This window comes from Triticum aestivum, chromosome 1B (assembly GCF_018294505.1).
Source record: "Triticum aestivum cultivar Chinese Spring chromosome 1B, IWGSC CS RefSeq v2.1, whole genome shotgun sequence".
NCBI classification, from domain to species: domain Eukaryota; kingdom Viridiplantae; phylum Streptophyta; class Magnoliopsida; order Poales; family Poaceae; genus Triticum; species Triticum aestivum.
This window is the reverse complement of record NC_057795.1, coordinates 413,550,387-413,567,128: the sequence shown is the minus strand read 5'-3', so window position 1 is coordinate 413,567,128 and position 16,742 is coordinate 413,550,387. Positions and strand designations below refer to the sequence as shown.

At 44.5% G+C, this 16,742-nt stretch overlaps 1 protein-coding gene and 1 long non-coding RNA gene across 2 annotated transcripts; one reads left to right on the top strand and one right to left on the bottom strand.

The window, feature by feature from the left end:
- Positions 1-11,828: 11,828 nt before the first annotated feature.
- LOC123127976 (uncharacterized) lies at positions 11,829-14,295 on the top strand. The gene is made up of 4 exons (XM_044547861.1): positions 11,829-12,292; positions 12,378-12,431; positions 13,185-13,310; positions 13,797-14,295. The coding sequence occupies exons 1-4, from the start codon at positions 11,894-11,896 to the stop codon at positions 13,971-13,973; spliced, it is 756 nt and encodes a 251-aa protein (XP_044403796.1). The 5' UTR covers positions 11,829-11,893; the 3' UTR covers positions 13,974-14,295.
- LOC123127985 (uncharacterized) lies at positions 14,208-14,955 on the bottom strand. The gene is made up of 2 exons (XR_006462877.1): positions 14,570-14,955; positions 14,208-14,459 (listed from the first exon to the last, which is right to left on the bottom strand). It is a non-coding gene; the product is annotated as an uncharacterized lncRNA (long non-coding RNA).
- Positions 14,956-16,742: the final 1,787 nt, after the last annotated feature.

Genomic DNA, 16,742 nt, shown 5'->3' with positions numbered 1-16,742 from the left:
ACTAGAATCTAAAGTCACTCATTTTGCTCCTTATGTAGTCTATATTGGAATCTCTAAAAATACTTATATTTAGGAACAGATGGTGTATAAGACATGGGATGCAGCTAACCTTGACGACAAACAACAACATCGCCCATTGTAGCCCTATGTAAGTACATGGAAAGCCAATGTTAACTACAACAAGGTTAACATCCACCTAAAATAGAAAATGGTAATAAACCAGCAGCATCTGTAGTGATATCTTCATTGGGAAAGAGTAGCACGGTAGCAAAGGGACGGATTAAAAAATGGATACAACTGTTAATTGCAACAGGCTTAACAACATCCTAATTCATGTTTTGTAAGTTTGTAGCCATTGAAATACAACTGTTTAAAAATGGATACAACCGTTAATTGCAGCAGGGTTAATGGCCATTGAAACTAGTACTGATAAAAATGCAATTGGCAGAGTTAAACTTCACAAGGCAGGTGCTGCCAGAGCAGATAATGGTCCAGTTGTCTATAAAAAGGTAGGGAAAATAGCTAAAACGTGTTAGGCATGTTTACTACAACATGCTTAATACATCGACCGTACAGAACATAGCCATTAATTTCAACTGGTATTGGTAAGATTGAACTGGTGAGTTCATACTTGGTAAGTCATGAGAGGTACTTGCTAGGGCACTTCATCTTGGCCAGAGCCTGCCCAAAGTCAGTGGCGGCGGAGGCGAGCCCTTCCTCCGGGTCAAAGCGTGGATCAATGTCGCTGGCATGTATACCTACAAGAAGCAAGTAAATGTTAGAAGCCAAACTGCAATTGCACAAATGATGTAAAATACTGTAAGACATGGGATGCAACTAACCTCGACGGCAAACAACAGCATCACCCGTTATGGCCCTGCGTAAGTACATGGAAAGGCATGTTAAGTACAGCAGTGTTAGCATCCACCAAAAATATCAAATGGGCAGCATCTCTAGTATACCTTCATTGCGGAGAGTAGCATGGTAGCAAAGGGACAGATTAAAAAATGGATACAGCTGTTAATTGCAACAGGCTTAACAACATCCTAAGTCATGTTTTGTAAGTTTGTAGCCATTGAAATACAACTGATTAAAAATGGATTGAACTGTTAATTGCAACAAGCTTAATAGCCATTGAAACCGGTACTGATAAAAATGCAATTGGCAGAGTTAAACATCACAAGGCAGTTGCTGCCAGAACAGAGAATGGCCTAGTTGTTTATAGAAAGGTAGGGAAAGTAGCTAAAATGTGTTAGGCATGTTTACTACAACATGCTTAATAGTTAATACATCGACCGTACAAAACATAGCCATTAATTGCAACTGGTATTGTTAAGATTGAACCGGTGAGTACATACTTGATAAGTCCTGAGAGGTAGTTGTTGGGGCACTTTATCTTGTCCAGAGCCCGCCCAAAGTCAGCAGCGGCGGAGGTGAGCTGTTCCTCCGGGTCGAAGCGTGGATCAGTGCCACTGACATGTGTACCTATAGGCAACCAGTAAATGGTAGAAGTTAAACTGCAATTGCACAAATGATGTGAAAAACTGTAAGACATGGGATGCAGCTAACCTCGACGGCAAACAACATGATCGGCCGTTATGACCATGCGTAAGTAAATGGACAGGCATGTTAAGTACAACAAGGTTAGTATCCACCAAAAATAGCAAATGGGCAGCATCTTTAGTGATATCCTGAGTCATGTATTGTAAGTTTGTTGCTGGTAGCGGTGAAATTGAGCTGGATAGTTAATACTTGAACATCACACAGTGTGCAGTACTTAAATAAACAAGGCACGAACATGCTTAATACATCAACCATACAAAACATAGCCATTGCAAGTGGTATTAGTAAGATTTAGCTTGTCAGATCATACATGTTAAGTCCTAGGGGGGTAGTCGTTGGGGCACTTCATCTCGGCCAGAGCCTGCACCATGTTGGGGGTGGCGGAGGCGAGGTGTTCCTCCGGGTCAGCACACACAGCGGCCATCGCGCCATGGACCGCCATCAGCTCCTCGACCTCCACATGATATGTGGTTGGGCTTGTGCGGCGATGCTCTGGAGGTAGGGGCGGTGGGGATTTGGAGGCATGAGGATGTTTCACAGGCGCCATTTAAGCAATCAGGTCGGGGCCGTGATAGAGATCGGTGGGTTACCTGACTGGATTAGAGCAGAACGTAGATGTGGTTGAAGTTGCGGTTGCAGCGGTGGCGGTTTGAGCTGCCGGTAGGGGGAGGCGCGGGGGGAGATATTGAGGAAATTTAGTGGTGGGGATGTGGTTGGAGGAATAAATTTTGAAATCGCGCGCCTAATGAAAATTTTGCTGCGAAACTTGAAACTTGGGCGAGGAAACACACAACACAGGCGAAGTGCATAAAATACTCATGTGCGAGAAAACAGAAAATTGGCAGATCCCATCTCCAAAAAAATGTACATGTGTAGTTGATTTTTCCAGTCAATGGTACGCCTGGTTTAGTAGGAAACATCGCACAGGTAACTGACTTATGGATCATTAACGCAAAAAACGCACATGGGTACGGCATATAAACCATGTGTTTTGTGATCTTCTAATGATTAACGTAAAAAATGCACACGGGCACACATGCTAATCAACGCTCAAAGCCCTCAAAGGATGCTCTTACCGACATTGTACGTTAATACTACAAACTTAAAGTACTACTGGTAATATGCTCTAATAGTACAAACTTAAACTACTTATCACATGCTGCCATCAGGGCATGCTGGCCAGATGCCAGTATTCTCCTTCCCGGCCTTGTAGGCAGCAGCCCACCGTGCTTATGTCTCTGCCAAGCTCTCCTCATCAAGGCGTGCAGCCTCTTCTTTCTTGTGGCGATGGGACACTCTTTTCTTGACTGCTTTCTGCCTTCTCCGCTCCTTTTGTGTGGCTTTGGACATCTCTAGATCCACCGCCCATTCGGCCATGCAGCCTCAAAGTCCGCCCATGTAACTGTGTGGCCACCGGCGGTGATTAACTCGGCGTGTAGAGATGCCATCACTTCCTTACCATGTGTGCGGTCGTGGGCGGTGAGGAACGCGGCGCGGTGGGATGCCATCGCTTCCTTACCAGTTACTATGCGCCATGGTGCCATGAACGACACTTGGAGAGAGCTCTGGGATAGAGGGGTCGGGCAGCGGTACAGTGCGGTGGTTTTTAAGAGATCAACAAAAAACGACAAAGGAAATTTGGCTTCCCTTACAATTTTGCTCTTTCATTATCGCACACGGTTCATCTCCATCGCTTTGGAAACAGTGTGTGTGAGCCTATTGTGTGTTGTGTTATGATTGGCTGGAACCCCAGCCACGCGGATCGCGCGTGTGCACCATAGGATGCGCAGCGATTGAACAGCAATCCACGTCCCTCACATCACACCCTTGCAGTTGTAGCTGGATTGGATTTATATGCGCTAAATGCCTAGAAAATGCACATATTCCCCTAAATATGGTAAATGAACCCGGAAAAATGCCAAATTTGAACACGGTGATTTGCAGGGTGTGTGTTCATCATAGAAAAAAAACTCCAGGGCAAAGAACGAAGAAAATTTGGATTCCCCTTCAATCTTGGTGATTTCCCTCTCGAAAGCATGGAACTTCCTTAGTGATGGTTCAATTTATGAAGGGCGTGCATGATGACATAAGCTAAACCTTCTCAAATTTTTACCAAGGCATGGTGAGGTACCATGGCACCATGCCAGGCGTCATGTTTTTCAAGCATTTATTTCATATTTTTTCTATAGTTGAAACCCCAATAAACAAACATTTGTGGTTGACTATTGCCACACGTTTCATCGAAATATCTGCCCATTCCTTGTAAAAGGCATGAGAATTTACTAAATGGCATTAGCATGGTTTTCTAGGCCATTTTTATGCACCCTTTCAAGCACCGATTATTTGAATTTGAATTGTGTGCATTAATGCCTAAAAATGCACATAATCCCCTAAATATGGTAAATGAACCCGGAAAAGTGCCAAATTTGAACACGGTGATTTGCAGGGTGTATGTTCATCATAGAAAAAAACTCATGGATAAAGGACAAAGGAAATTTGGATCCCCCTTCAATCTTGGTGATTTCCCCTCAAAACCATGAAACTTCCTGAGTGATGGTTCGATTTATGAAAGGCGTGGATGACGACATAAGGAAAACATTCTCAAATTTTTACCAGGGCATGGTGAGGCATACCATGGCACCACGCCAGGCGTCGTGTTTTCCAAGCATGTATTTCATTTTTGTATAGTTGTTAACCCAGTAAACGACGCGTTTATGGTTGACTATTGCCACACATTTCCTCGAAATATCTGCCCAATCCTTATAAAAGGCATGAGAATGTACTAAATAGCATGAGCATGGTTTTTCAGACCGTTCTTGTGCACCTTTTCGTGCACCGATTGTTCGAATTTGAATTATGTGCATTAATGCCTAGAAAATGCAAATAATCCTCTAAATATGGTAAATGAGCCGGGAAACATGTCAAATTTGAAACGTTGCATTTGAGGCGGTATGTTGATTGTTGGAAAAAAAACTGAATGACAAACTAGGACGAAAAATTGGATTCCCCTTCAATCTTGGTGATTTCCCTCTCGAAAGCATGGAACTTCCTTGGTGATGGTTCGATTTATGAAGGGCGTGCATGACGACATAAATCAAACCTTCTCAGCTTTAACCAATTCACGGTGAGGCCATACCATGGCGCCATGCCAGGCGTCATGTTTTGCAAACACATATTTTATTTTTCTATAGTTGATAACCCAGTAAATGACGCGTTTGTGGTTGACTATTGCCACGGATTCCCTTGAAATATCTGTCCATTCTTTGTAAATGGCTTGAGAATTTACTAAATACCACGAGTATGGTTTTTCCAGACCGTTCTTATGCACCTTTTTCATGCACCTATTGTTTGAATTTGAATTATGTGGATTAATGCCTAGAAAATGCACATAATCCCCTAATATGGTAAATGAGCCCGGAAAAATGCCAAATTTGAACACGCTGCATTCGAGGGAGTGTGTTGATTGTAGAAAAAACTGAATGACAAGCTAGGAAGGAAATTTGGGTTCCCGACCCCTTCAATCTTGCTGATTTCCCCCACGAAACCATGAAATTTCCTCGGTGATGGTTCGATTTATGAATGGCATGCATGATGACATAAGACAAACATTCTCAATTTTTTACCAGGGCATGGTGAGGCCATACCATGGCACCACGGCATGCGTCATGTTTTCCAAGCATGTATTTCATTTTTGTATAGTACCCAGTAAACACATTTCCTTGAAATATATGCCCATTCCTTGTAAAAGGCGTGACAATTTACTAAATAGCACGATCATGGTTTTTCAGACCGTTCTCGTGCACCTTTTCAAGTACCGATTGTTTGAATTAGAATTATGTGCATTAATGCCTAGAAAATGCACATAATCTCCTAAATATTGTAAATGAACCCGGAAAAGTGCCAAACTTGAACACGGTGATTTGCAGGGTTTATGTTCATCGTAGAAAAAAACTCATGGACAAAGGACAAAGGAAATTTGGATTCCCACTCAATCTCAGTGATTTACTATCGCACACGATTCATCTCCGTCCCCTCTGTGAACCGTGTGTGTTCACCCACACATGCAAAAGGAAAAAAGAAAACCCTCGCCCACTTCGTCCCCACCCACTCACCGCGGACTCCTCCGCAACTCTGCACCTCATCAACTTTTATCGCGGTGGCCCCCTAAGTTCAACGACTGTTGTCGGAGGCCGGAGATCGCGCTCCAAACGACACGAGATTTCGCCCCTGCCGCTTTCCGCCATCTATCTGCATCGAAATTCTAGACTCTTGTCGATTGGGGTTTTCTATGGGATTGGGTCGGGGATTTTTCTCATGGAGAAGTAATCAACTTAGCGAAATATTCAGTCTTCTCTTATCACAGTCCATCCATCCTTGTTAACCAACCGGGGGAAATCGCCGTGGAAACATTTTTGTTCTAGTTGATTCGTGGGTGTTCATTCATGTGTCCACAGTGCGAGCACAAATCGGGCAAGTGTGGTCGTGGCCAGTCAGAAATGAAGTTCTATCTCACCATTCCGAATGACTTCAGGAAGCACTCGGTATGTTCAATCTCAACCTACCACGATCGGCATGGCCTAAATTTGTGAACATATACCGTTTGTTGCTACATTTGGATAAAAGGTATGGTGCCACATGCAGCCTAGATGTCAAAGCCGACCCCCCCCCCATATATTAGGCAAATATATGATGTATTTTTCATTCAGTTACTCTCATATTTGCATCAAATCTTTGTTACATTATATATTTTTAATTATATATTTTTGTACTTTGCTTTCATCTATATATTGATCTGTTCTATCAGTTACTCCCATATTTGCATCTTGCTCTGTTATTTCAATATATCGAATTTACGATCTTAATTTTCATTTCAAGCAGTACATCCCTTGCTTTGCAAGAGCGGGAGTAGAAGGAAATCTTGGGCTTTACTTTGTTGATGACTCCCAGGATGTCATATTAACAATGCAACATGGATTTACAATGATGGTTAGCGTCAAACTTGATAAAGATGGTCACTCCTGTTTTAATGCGGACCTTTGGAGAAAAATGTCTAAGTGTTATGAATTGAAAGCTCGCAACAAAATTCTAGTGCATGCAACACAGCCTGGTCTAATTAACATGGATGTTTACTTTCCCAATGTCATCAGCAGATCAAAGTCTGATTGAGGTTAGTGTCCTTTCAACTTTCTCCATGATGTCATATTACATAGCAAAATTGGGGTATTCGTTCTGACTAATTGATCACTATTTAAGTAACCAATTGTGATTTCATTTTCTGACTCCATTCCTGGACAGTAACAAATTCCTTTTACCAATTTATGTGCACTATATATTCTTCTGCCATGTTCTAAATAAATAATACCTTTCCACCTTTTAAGCAGGATATGTTGGATGCATGGTGAACGATCTGTATGTTACTAAGCGTACCAAATTTCACTGGAAGGACTTGAAGCATGTCATAAACTTTGTTGATAATCTGACAAAGATAGCACAACGTATGAATGCTGGATTTTGGATGGGATTAATTATACCTATGGTGCACACATTGAACAACACCAATTGTGTGCACAAAATGCTGGTAAAAAGTCTTATTTTAATATTGATGCTCATAAACTATATATATCTTCAACGATATGTTACAACTGGTTTTTATTCTACATTTCAACCGAAACTGCCCGTCGTAGCAGTTCCTGGATCGATTTCCCGGCGTGGACAATTACACTTGTGCCTGCTAATAACACCAAAGTAATTGCAAGGTACTGCATTTCCCGCAAAAATGGAACCATTCAAATTAACAAGTTCTCGCTTGTCGTGGCAATGCATCCATATTGGAAAATTGGAGACACTGTTCTACTCATGCTCTACCAAGGCACAGGAGGGCTCTTCCTTTTCGTTGACAAGATGCTGAGTCGCCGTGATCAAGATGCTTCCAGTGGATAGTTGTGGTTGTTGGCCCTCGGCCTCTTAAAATGTGCTAGCTGTTACTATGTTAAGTATGTAGATATGGACCATATGGTTGTTGGCCCTTAGCCTCTTAAAATGTGATAGTTGTTACTATGTTAAGTATCCTCCTTTTGTCGAATAGTGTAACCACTATATATATATATATATATATATGTGTGTGTGTGTGTGTGTGTGTGTGTGTGTGTGTTACTCAAATGATGTTAGCCAAGTTCTTAAATTTTCATGGAAAGTATTAGTATCGTACACAGTTCATTGAGTTTAAGCGTGTGCCCAATGTCCAGAAGGCATTTGCATATTAACTGTCCATATTGCAAATTCAGACATGTGTTAACATAAGGAAACGTATGTGTAACTTACTAATCATCGCACACGAGTACTCGCAGACGCATCGTGTGCGATGCTCCTAGCCACCGTAAGTAACTAGTTTGCATTTTTCAGAGTTTTTTGTATACACAGAATTGCACATGAACTAACTGCATTAACCGTCTGTGTTGTAATTTCTCATCGCAAACAGTTCATCCGAGTCAGCTGTTTGCCATGTATCACACACATCTTATTTAGACACTCATCTTTTGGCTCATCGCAAATAGTTCATCCATGTGAACTGTATGCCGCATATCACACACATCTTGTTAAGTTGAACCGTTTCTGTTGTGTTCCCTAATCAAAAACAGTTCGTCCGAGTGAACCGTATGTCGTATATCACACACACCTTGATCTGGCTAACCATTTCTGTTGCACTCCCTACCAGCAAACAATTCATCAGAGTGAATGGTATGCTGTATATCGCACACACATTGATATGGCTGCCTGTTTCTGTTGTTCTGCCTCATCACAAACAATTCGAATGGATTAACCGTGTGCCCTGCATCGCACATGCAACTAAAATCTGAACCGTGTTTGATGGCTCTGCCATCGCAAATGTTTTGCACCTTTTGACGGGTTTTTTACACCACCGTTTGGGATTAATGCATCACACATAGTTTCGTCAAAGGGTCTCTGATCATAGTGTCGTGTTAGTAGTATCCTGCAGTAGTGTTTAGCTCCTCGTTGGGTTTGACACTCTTAGTTATCGAGAAAGGCTACAATTGATCCCCTATACTTGTGGATTATCAATGATTTATTCCCCTCGGAGCTCAAAGTGAAGATGGTGTAGTTTTATTTCATTTTGGTTTTGGCGGACTTGAGTCATAGGAGATATTGTACTATCAAAATGGAGTTCGTATCAGAAAGGCTAGGGTGGAATCAACACGTACACATCTTTGTCGCACCCCCAGCTCCTTCCCTCATCCTTGGAGTATACTTGTTATTGTGGAAGTGCTATAAGGGAGGCGCCAGAGGTAGTACTACGTCCCTAGAGCGGCAGTACCGCTGAAAGCCATAAGCGGTAGTACCGCCCACGACCATAGGCGGTAGTACGGCTTTGGTTTTGTGCGAGTACCGCCTCGACTTGAGACCTGCATGTCTTGTGTCGGGTTCAGGGGCAGTAGCAGCAGTAGTACCGCCCTACTACCGCTACTAGTACCGCTCAATGGCCCTCCTCTTTGTTCCTTCTCCCTTAGGCGTTGTGCAAGGTCCCAATGGTAGTACCGCTGGCCGGGCGGCAGTACCACTGCGGCCAGCAGTAGTACCGCTCCCTAGAGCAGTAGTACCGCTTGCTGCGAGCTAAATAAGGGGATAACGGTTGGATTGTCCCCTCCCACTATATAAGGGGGTCTTCTTCCCCAAGAATACCTACCACTTTTCCCCCAAGCTCCATTGTTGCTCCAAAGCTCATTCTTGCCCGATCTCTCTCCCTAGCCAATCAAACTTGTTGATTTTCTAGGGTTTGGTTGAGAAGGCCCGGATCTACACTTCCACCAAGAGAAATTTGATTCCCCCCACTAATCCCTTGTGAATCTTGTTACTCTTGGGTGTTCGAGCACCCTAGACGGTTGAGGTCACCTCGGACCCACATTCCATTATGGTGAAGCTCCATGGTGTCGTTGGGAGCCTCCAATCAAGTTGTGGAGATTGCCCCAACCTTGTTTGTAAAGGTTCGGTTGCCGCTTTCAAGGGCACCACTAGTGGAATCACGGCATCTCGCATTGTGTGAGGGCATGAGGAGAATACGACGGCCCTAGTGGATTCTTGCGGAGCATTGTGCATCCACACTGCTCCAACGGAGACGTATTTCTCCCAAAAGGAAGGAACTTGGGTAACACATCCTCGTCTCCACCGGCTCCACTTGTGGTTATCTCTTCCCTTTACTTCGTGCAATCTATTGTTGTGTTGTATCATTTGCTTGCACTTGTTGTCATTGTTTGCATCATATAGGTTGCTCACCTAGTTGCACATCTAGACAACCTATTTGTTGCTAAACCTAATTTGTTAAGAAAAGCTAAAAACTAGTAGTTGCCTATTCACCCCCCTCTAGTCAACCATATCGATCCGTTCACCAACCCTGGTGGGTTGGGCTTCACTATAGCCTAGTAAAGCCCAATGACACGGTATAGGTTTCTTTCTTTTTCTATTTTTGTTTTCTTTTACAACAACAACTTTATATTTTATTTAGCCATCAAATGACTTTTGTAACCACACACAAACACCACAGCAACTTTGTCCCGGGAAAAAAATTATTGAAAACGTATCACGGTAACTCATTGTAAATAGCATGATAATATACATACATAACAGGTGATAACTTACTTAGATTAGGTCTGGTAAATAAAAGCATGCACTAGAGAAAGCTTGGAATACAATTATTCGTGCCCGATAATTTCTATGAAAACAACTTGATAACTTATGTGTCACAAATGCGATAAGTTACGTATAGCAGGCCTGACAACTTTTTATACAAAAAAATCATTGAAACAATACCAACATGGGATTTAGTTTCGAAGGTCATATCATGGCGAATTGTTTATGTGAAAACAAATTTTCAATTAGACCAAATATTTGAGCTACAAAACAGCTTGGTAACTTAGGTGTTACAAACATGTTAACTTATGTAGCCTATGCCTGTTAACTTTTTATCTAAATTTTTTTGTCGTAACATATTAACATTGAATCTAGTTTTGAAAATCTCGCAGTGGTAATTTTTTAATGTGAAAACAGTTTTTTAACTGGACCGACGGTTTGAGCTAGAAAACATTTTAAGTTTCGCAATAGAAAGAATCTGTCGCTGACATACTCTGTTTGGTCTTGTAGTTTGCATGCATGCAAGAAATCACAAATAAATGTCAGCATGTCTTTCACCCCGAGAACATGATTAAGAATTAACAAAAAAAAGAATTAGATGAGTGATTAGTACTCCCTTCGTCTCATAATGTATGACCATTCTAGCAATAGTGTAGTGTAGTGTCAAAAAACGACTTACATTATGAAACGAAAGGAGTAGTTAGAAAGGAAGAGAAAGTGGGATCCATAGAAAGAGAAAAGGATAGGGCCAATTCCAGTTCTGCCCTTAATTCGAACCCACTACTCAGTTTTGCCCCTATATTTTAGGTATGCTCAGTTTTGCCCCTCCACCGTTAGTGTCACTTATAGAAATACTCTTTTGCATCGTTACTGTCTGGTCAAAGGACTTTGACCATCAAAAAGAATAGCAAAAAAATTCAAAAAATCCAAAATTTTGTGGGATCGAAGATAGTCATGTCCGCAAGGCGCGTGCAAATTTTTGTGCCGTTCGGACACCCTGGGAGCTCGTGGCAAAGGAAATCATAAATTTTGTACGCATGTGAACAGTAAATTCGAAAAAATATAAAAAAAAATCAAAAAATATGAAATTTTGTGGGACTGAAGATACTTAGGTGCACATTTTTGTTGTGTTTGGGCATCGTAAGAGTTGTCCGAATGGCACAAAAATTTGCACGCGCCTTGCGGACATGACTATCTTCGATCCCACAAAATTTCAGATTTTTTTGATTTTTTTTGCTATTTTTTCTGGATGGTCAAAGTCCTTTGACCAGATGGTAACAGCGCAAAAGGGCATTTCTATAAGTGACACTAACGGCGGAGGGGCAAAACTGAGCATACCTAAAAATTAGGGGCAAAACTGAGTAGTGGGTTCGAGTTAAGGGAAATGTACCATCAAAAATAGAAAAAAGGAAAATGATAACCCGAGTTAGCACAGTCCTAAAATTAAAAGTGAATAGAAAAAAGAAGAAACGAAAGAGAAAAGAGGAAAATGATAACCCGAGTTGGGCTGGCCCAAGACGCGCGTTGGGCTGCGCATTACGTCGACAGTTTGTTTTGAAGCAACCAACGGGCGGCCTCGAGCACGAGAGCAGAGGCCTTAACCCAACACGGCCCACGAACCGAGCGACCCCATCCGCACAATAATCTCGCGACCACGCGACGCACTCTCGCCCTCGCACGCGCCGGAATGGCGTCCACGCTCGCACCTCCTCGGCGGCATCACCCCCCACCGCCGTCGACCCGGACCAGCCCCGGCCGCCTCCTCCACCTCTCGCGCTCCGCTGTTCCTGCTCGCCGTGTTCAGCTCGGGCGGGCCTCGACGGTGTCCCCTCGCGCCTTCTTCGGCCGCGCCGACCTCGACGGCCTTCTGCAGCGCGCTTGGCGGGGCGCCAACGCGGGGGCCGAGCGCCTCTCCTTCGAGGCGCGACAGGCCGCGCAGCGCCTGGACGGGAGGTACTCGATCTCGCGCCGCGTGGCCGAGGCCGCGCGCGCGGCGCGGGAACGAGCCGCTGAGATCGACGCGGAGCTCGGCGTCGGCCGGCGATGGCGGTCCTTCTCCGTCGACTTCTCCCGCAGCTGGCCTAGAGTACAGATGCTCTCCACCATGCTATGACCTATTAGCGCCTAGCTGCTGGCTCAATTTATGGCTAATTTGTGCTTTTGGTGTGCAGTATCGGAGGGAGCTGAGTGACTTCCTGGCGACTCCTATCGGGAGAGCCTTGTCTGTGAGTTCACTGGCAGCTTGAAATCAATCGATTATCCTGCGTACTCATTCACATACTTGCGTAGATCATCACCGTTTGGATTTTGCTAGTGATATGTAAGCATGTTTTGCATCAATCAGATAGACCTATTGAGCTATACTAGTTTGTTCCTAAGTCCTGACCTAGTTTAGGAATAGTGGGTGAGTTGTTAGCTGGGGCTAATTTTGCAGAAAGAATTTGTTGTTTGCAGTCAAGGTCAATTGGTTTACAGGCTTGAGGTGGTGTCTGACTGATTGTTGTGGTTACTTAGGTAGACCGTGAGTTAGTGTAGACAGGTTCCCAGTAGTTGATTGTTTCTCAGGTCTGATGCTTGTGCTTAGATTTCTAACACTAAGTTAACCATAGCATGATCATAAAATATCGAGGAGGCTGGGAATGCTAGTGTGAAATAGCCACTTGAAGATCGCTGCTGTTGATATCATTTGTGTATGTAGGAACAAGAACATATGAAAAGAAGTGAGAGTTATCACCCATGCATTCACAATTCATTTCTCTTGCTACATTTTTAATAATTGGGGAAACAATCTTTGCAAAATTTACCCATATACGGAGTTTTATTAGATACACCTTTACTAAAGCTGTCTCGGTTGTGCCTTCTTATATTTTTTAGGATCCAAACTGTATGAATAGTTCTAACTTTAAGCACCTTCTCATACCCAAAATTTTCTACTTCAATATTATGCTCCGAAAATAATATTCCATATTTGGATGCAGACACTTACTTTCGTGTGGCTTGCACTGTCGGGGTGGCTCTTCAGAATTTTCATTTTCAGTACATTCGTGCTACCATTTGCAGCCCCTCTTCTCCTTGGGACCTTTGCTAACAGGGTTGCTATTGAGGTAAATGGCCATCTTTCTAAATTTAGTATTTCGTCCTCCACTTATTTAAATCACTTCAAAGGTAGTCTGCAGCAGTCCCTATGTGACTGGGTGTGGCTGACTGGCTGTTGTTGCTTTATACGTATGATTTTCGTATTAATTGTTAGAACCTAAGCATTTTGTTCAATCCCTTTGAGCGTTTGTCTGTACAACGAAGCATTTCATCAGTTTAGACTTGGATCTATAGTTTTATCTCACATCAGTGACTCGAATGTGGTCACCCTTGCATTGTAGACGAGTAGTTCAACCAAGATGCAAATACGGTTGCTCTTTTTTTATGCAGCATACCACTTTAGCAGGCCGATCCTCATACGTGCATAACATTTGGGTTTATCATGTGTTATTTCTGGATGGTTGAAGGAATCCTCTGCAGCATCGCTGCTCGTCAATTTGTTCTTCTGCAGTAATCGGCTATAATACCACTGACCTGGTAAGTTTTACTTCCAGGGATCGTGCCCAGCATGTAAAAGGCGGTTCGTGGGCTACCGCAACCAGGTGATCCGGTGCATGAATTGCCAAAACATTGTGTGGCAGCCAAACAGCAGGTCCTCGGGAGGCGGTGGCGGTGGTGGTTCAAGAAGCTCAGGGCCTGATTACATCGACGTGGAGTTCGAGGAAAAGTGATGAACGCGCTGTTCTTGCACTTTACACGGGCTAATCAGCGTGGTGGAGAGGGAATGGGAAGACCGTGTGCTCAGGCTGCGATTGGTGAGCCGGTTTGCATATGCGGTTGTGTTCGTTAGGTGTGTTGTTGTACATTATATGTGCCTGTTATTACAGATGGGCTGGCATGCGCAAACTCACTTCTGGCCTATGCAGTACTTGTTACATTTTGTGAGTGCAGTAGGGAGACTGTAATTTGTAGAGCATGCAAATGCCACTTCAGTAATGAATCTTGGAAGCAAAAAAATAAATAAAACCCGTGCACATCTATCATAAAAAAAAATCATGATGGGTTCAGCTGAGTCCATCATCTTGGAAGTGAATGAAACCCTTGCTCGCCAAACATGAGATTGTTCATCCGGTCGATGCGGATGTCCGCGATGGGCTCGATGGCTTGATCCGCTCCCGTCCGCAGGGAAGACGACGCCGGCTCCCGGGCGTGCTCATCTGAGAATGGATCGGGGGATCGTCAGCCACAGGGTTTCTGAAGATGTGAAATGACCATAGCGGAACGAATTGTGTTCCCTTTTTTTGGACAGGAAGATGTTGATTCTCACCGGAGATGGTGTTGAAGCAAGCCGGCGGAGGAGCGAGGAAGAAGTTGGACGCGACGTACAGGACCAAGCCCTGCGCCACGGCCACCGCCACGAACGCCGGAACGGCCACCGCCACGAACGCCGGAACGGCCACCGCCCAGCGCCTGAGAAGACAGCAGCAGCACAGATGACAGTCAGCACGCGACTCGTTTATTGCGAGGAAGAAACAGCTGCAGTGGCGGCGGATACTTGTTGGGGTAGTAGGTCGCGCCGATGTGGCAGAGCCACGGCTCCGGCGCGTACGCCCACGCGATGTACGCGAGCGCGGTGGCGGACGCGGCGATGGACCCCACGAAGCCGTACGCCTCCGAGTGCGATGGTTTGTTGGTGCTCACGCTGTGTGGAGACTGAAAAAACAGAGGATCCGGGTCGGAGGAAGCCCGCGTCAGCAAGACGGCCCATTTTGAGAGGCCGCCAGCCGGATCTGCCTTATTCATTCCGGCCGACTAGAGACAAGTCAAACAAGTACACGGCCGAACGATATGAAATGGTGAGGTAACCCCTTATACAATACCGATCTCGAGATAACCAGATCATGCGGGCGCACGCGACTATGCTACCGAAAGAGAGCACAAGAAGGACCGAATATAACGTCATGCTACACCCTATAACACCTAAGATCCACAACAACGCCTTATAAGGGACAACATCGTGTAGCGTCGCCGCTGACGAGTCCAATGGACAAAGGGTTTCACCTGGATCCTATACACGGGGAGGAGCACCACGATGACGTCTTCAAGTCTTGAAGAAGAGAGCGGCGATCCCAAGATAATCGGCACATCTATCTAGTCCTTCTGAAGCTAAACAACGCTATCTTCCCCTCTCGTTAGGGCTCTTTTCCTCTCAATGGCGATCTTCGCCACCATAGAGAATTCTTCCCCTCCCATCTGATTCCTCCAACTGAACCAATTCAAACTAAACAAGGGACGATCCTGGATTGTTCCGGGTCTTCGTTGGTGTATTTTGGGGACGGAGGGGGTTAGGGTTTCTGCAGGAGCCTGGTAGGTCGAATCTTTCGGATTAGGGAAGGTGATATATGAGAAGTCTTCAAGCTCGAAGCGAGCGAGGTAGAGGCCATGATGAAGAGGTTAGGTTGTCCAATTGGTGTATTTGGATGTGGGGTGTTTGTGCACGTTTATAAGGAACGTGGCAATGGACTTCATCCTCTGTCAGCGCTCATATTCAAGAATATGTGGGTTTATTGGATCTTCGGACCTGAAGGAAGAGCTTCAGGTGGAGGTGAAGGTGGTTTTTCCCGAGGTGGTGGTCGGGCTGGTCGTCAAGGCTGCTCAGATAATGATATTGATTACTATGATAATGAAGTTTATGAAGAGGAAGAGGAAGAAGTTGATGCTGATATGGTTGATGGTGATGGTAACCGGAGAGGGGAGATGAGGTTAAGATGATCTGGGTATGTCCATTGGGAAGGGCACACAACTAGACCTTGCACCGGCAGGTGCGCTAACCATACCAGCGAGCCCCCCTCTGAAGCAACCTCCAAAGAGATCAAATGCAAAGAACAATACCATATAACTCATATAAGGCGGGTGTGGGAGTCCTGGACTGGGGGGGGGGGGGTCCTCGGGCGTCCGGTCTGTTAATGTGGGCCGGACTAATGGGCCGTCAAGATACAAGACAGAAGATTATCTCTCGTGTCCGGTAGGGACTCCCGTATGTGTGGATGGCAAGTATAGGTGTCCGGATATCTTATTCCTTTCTGTAAAACCGACTTTGTACAACTCTAAGCCCCCCGGTGTCTATATAAACCAGAGGATAGATCGGAGGCGGGACCACAACATTGCTAGGCTAGCTATCTAGGGTTAGCCGAATCGATCTCGAGGTAGATCAACTCTTGTAACCCCTATACCCTCGAATATAATCAAGCAGGAGTAGGGTTTTACCTCCATTAAGAGGGCCCGAACCTGGGTAAACATTGTGTCCTTTCTCCATAGTACCATTGATCCTCAGACGTACAACTTGGGCCCCCCTACCCGAGATCTGCCGGTTTTGACACCGACATTGGTGCTTTCATTAAGAGCTCCACTGTATCGTTGACAGAAGGATCGATGGCCTACCTCTCCATCAATAATGATGTTGCATCCAAGGAAATTTTTATTCCTGCGCAGGTCTTCGT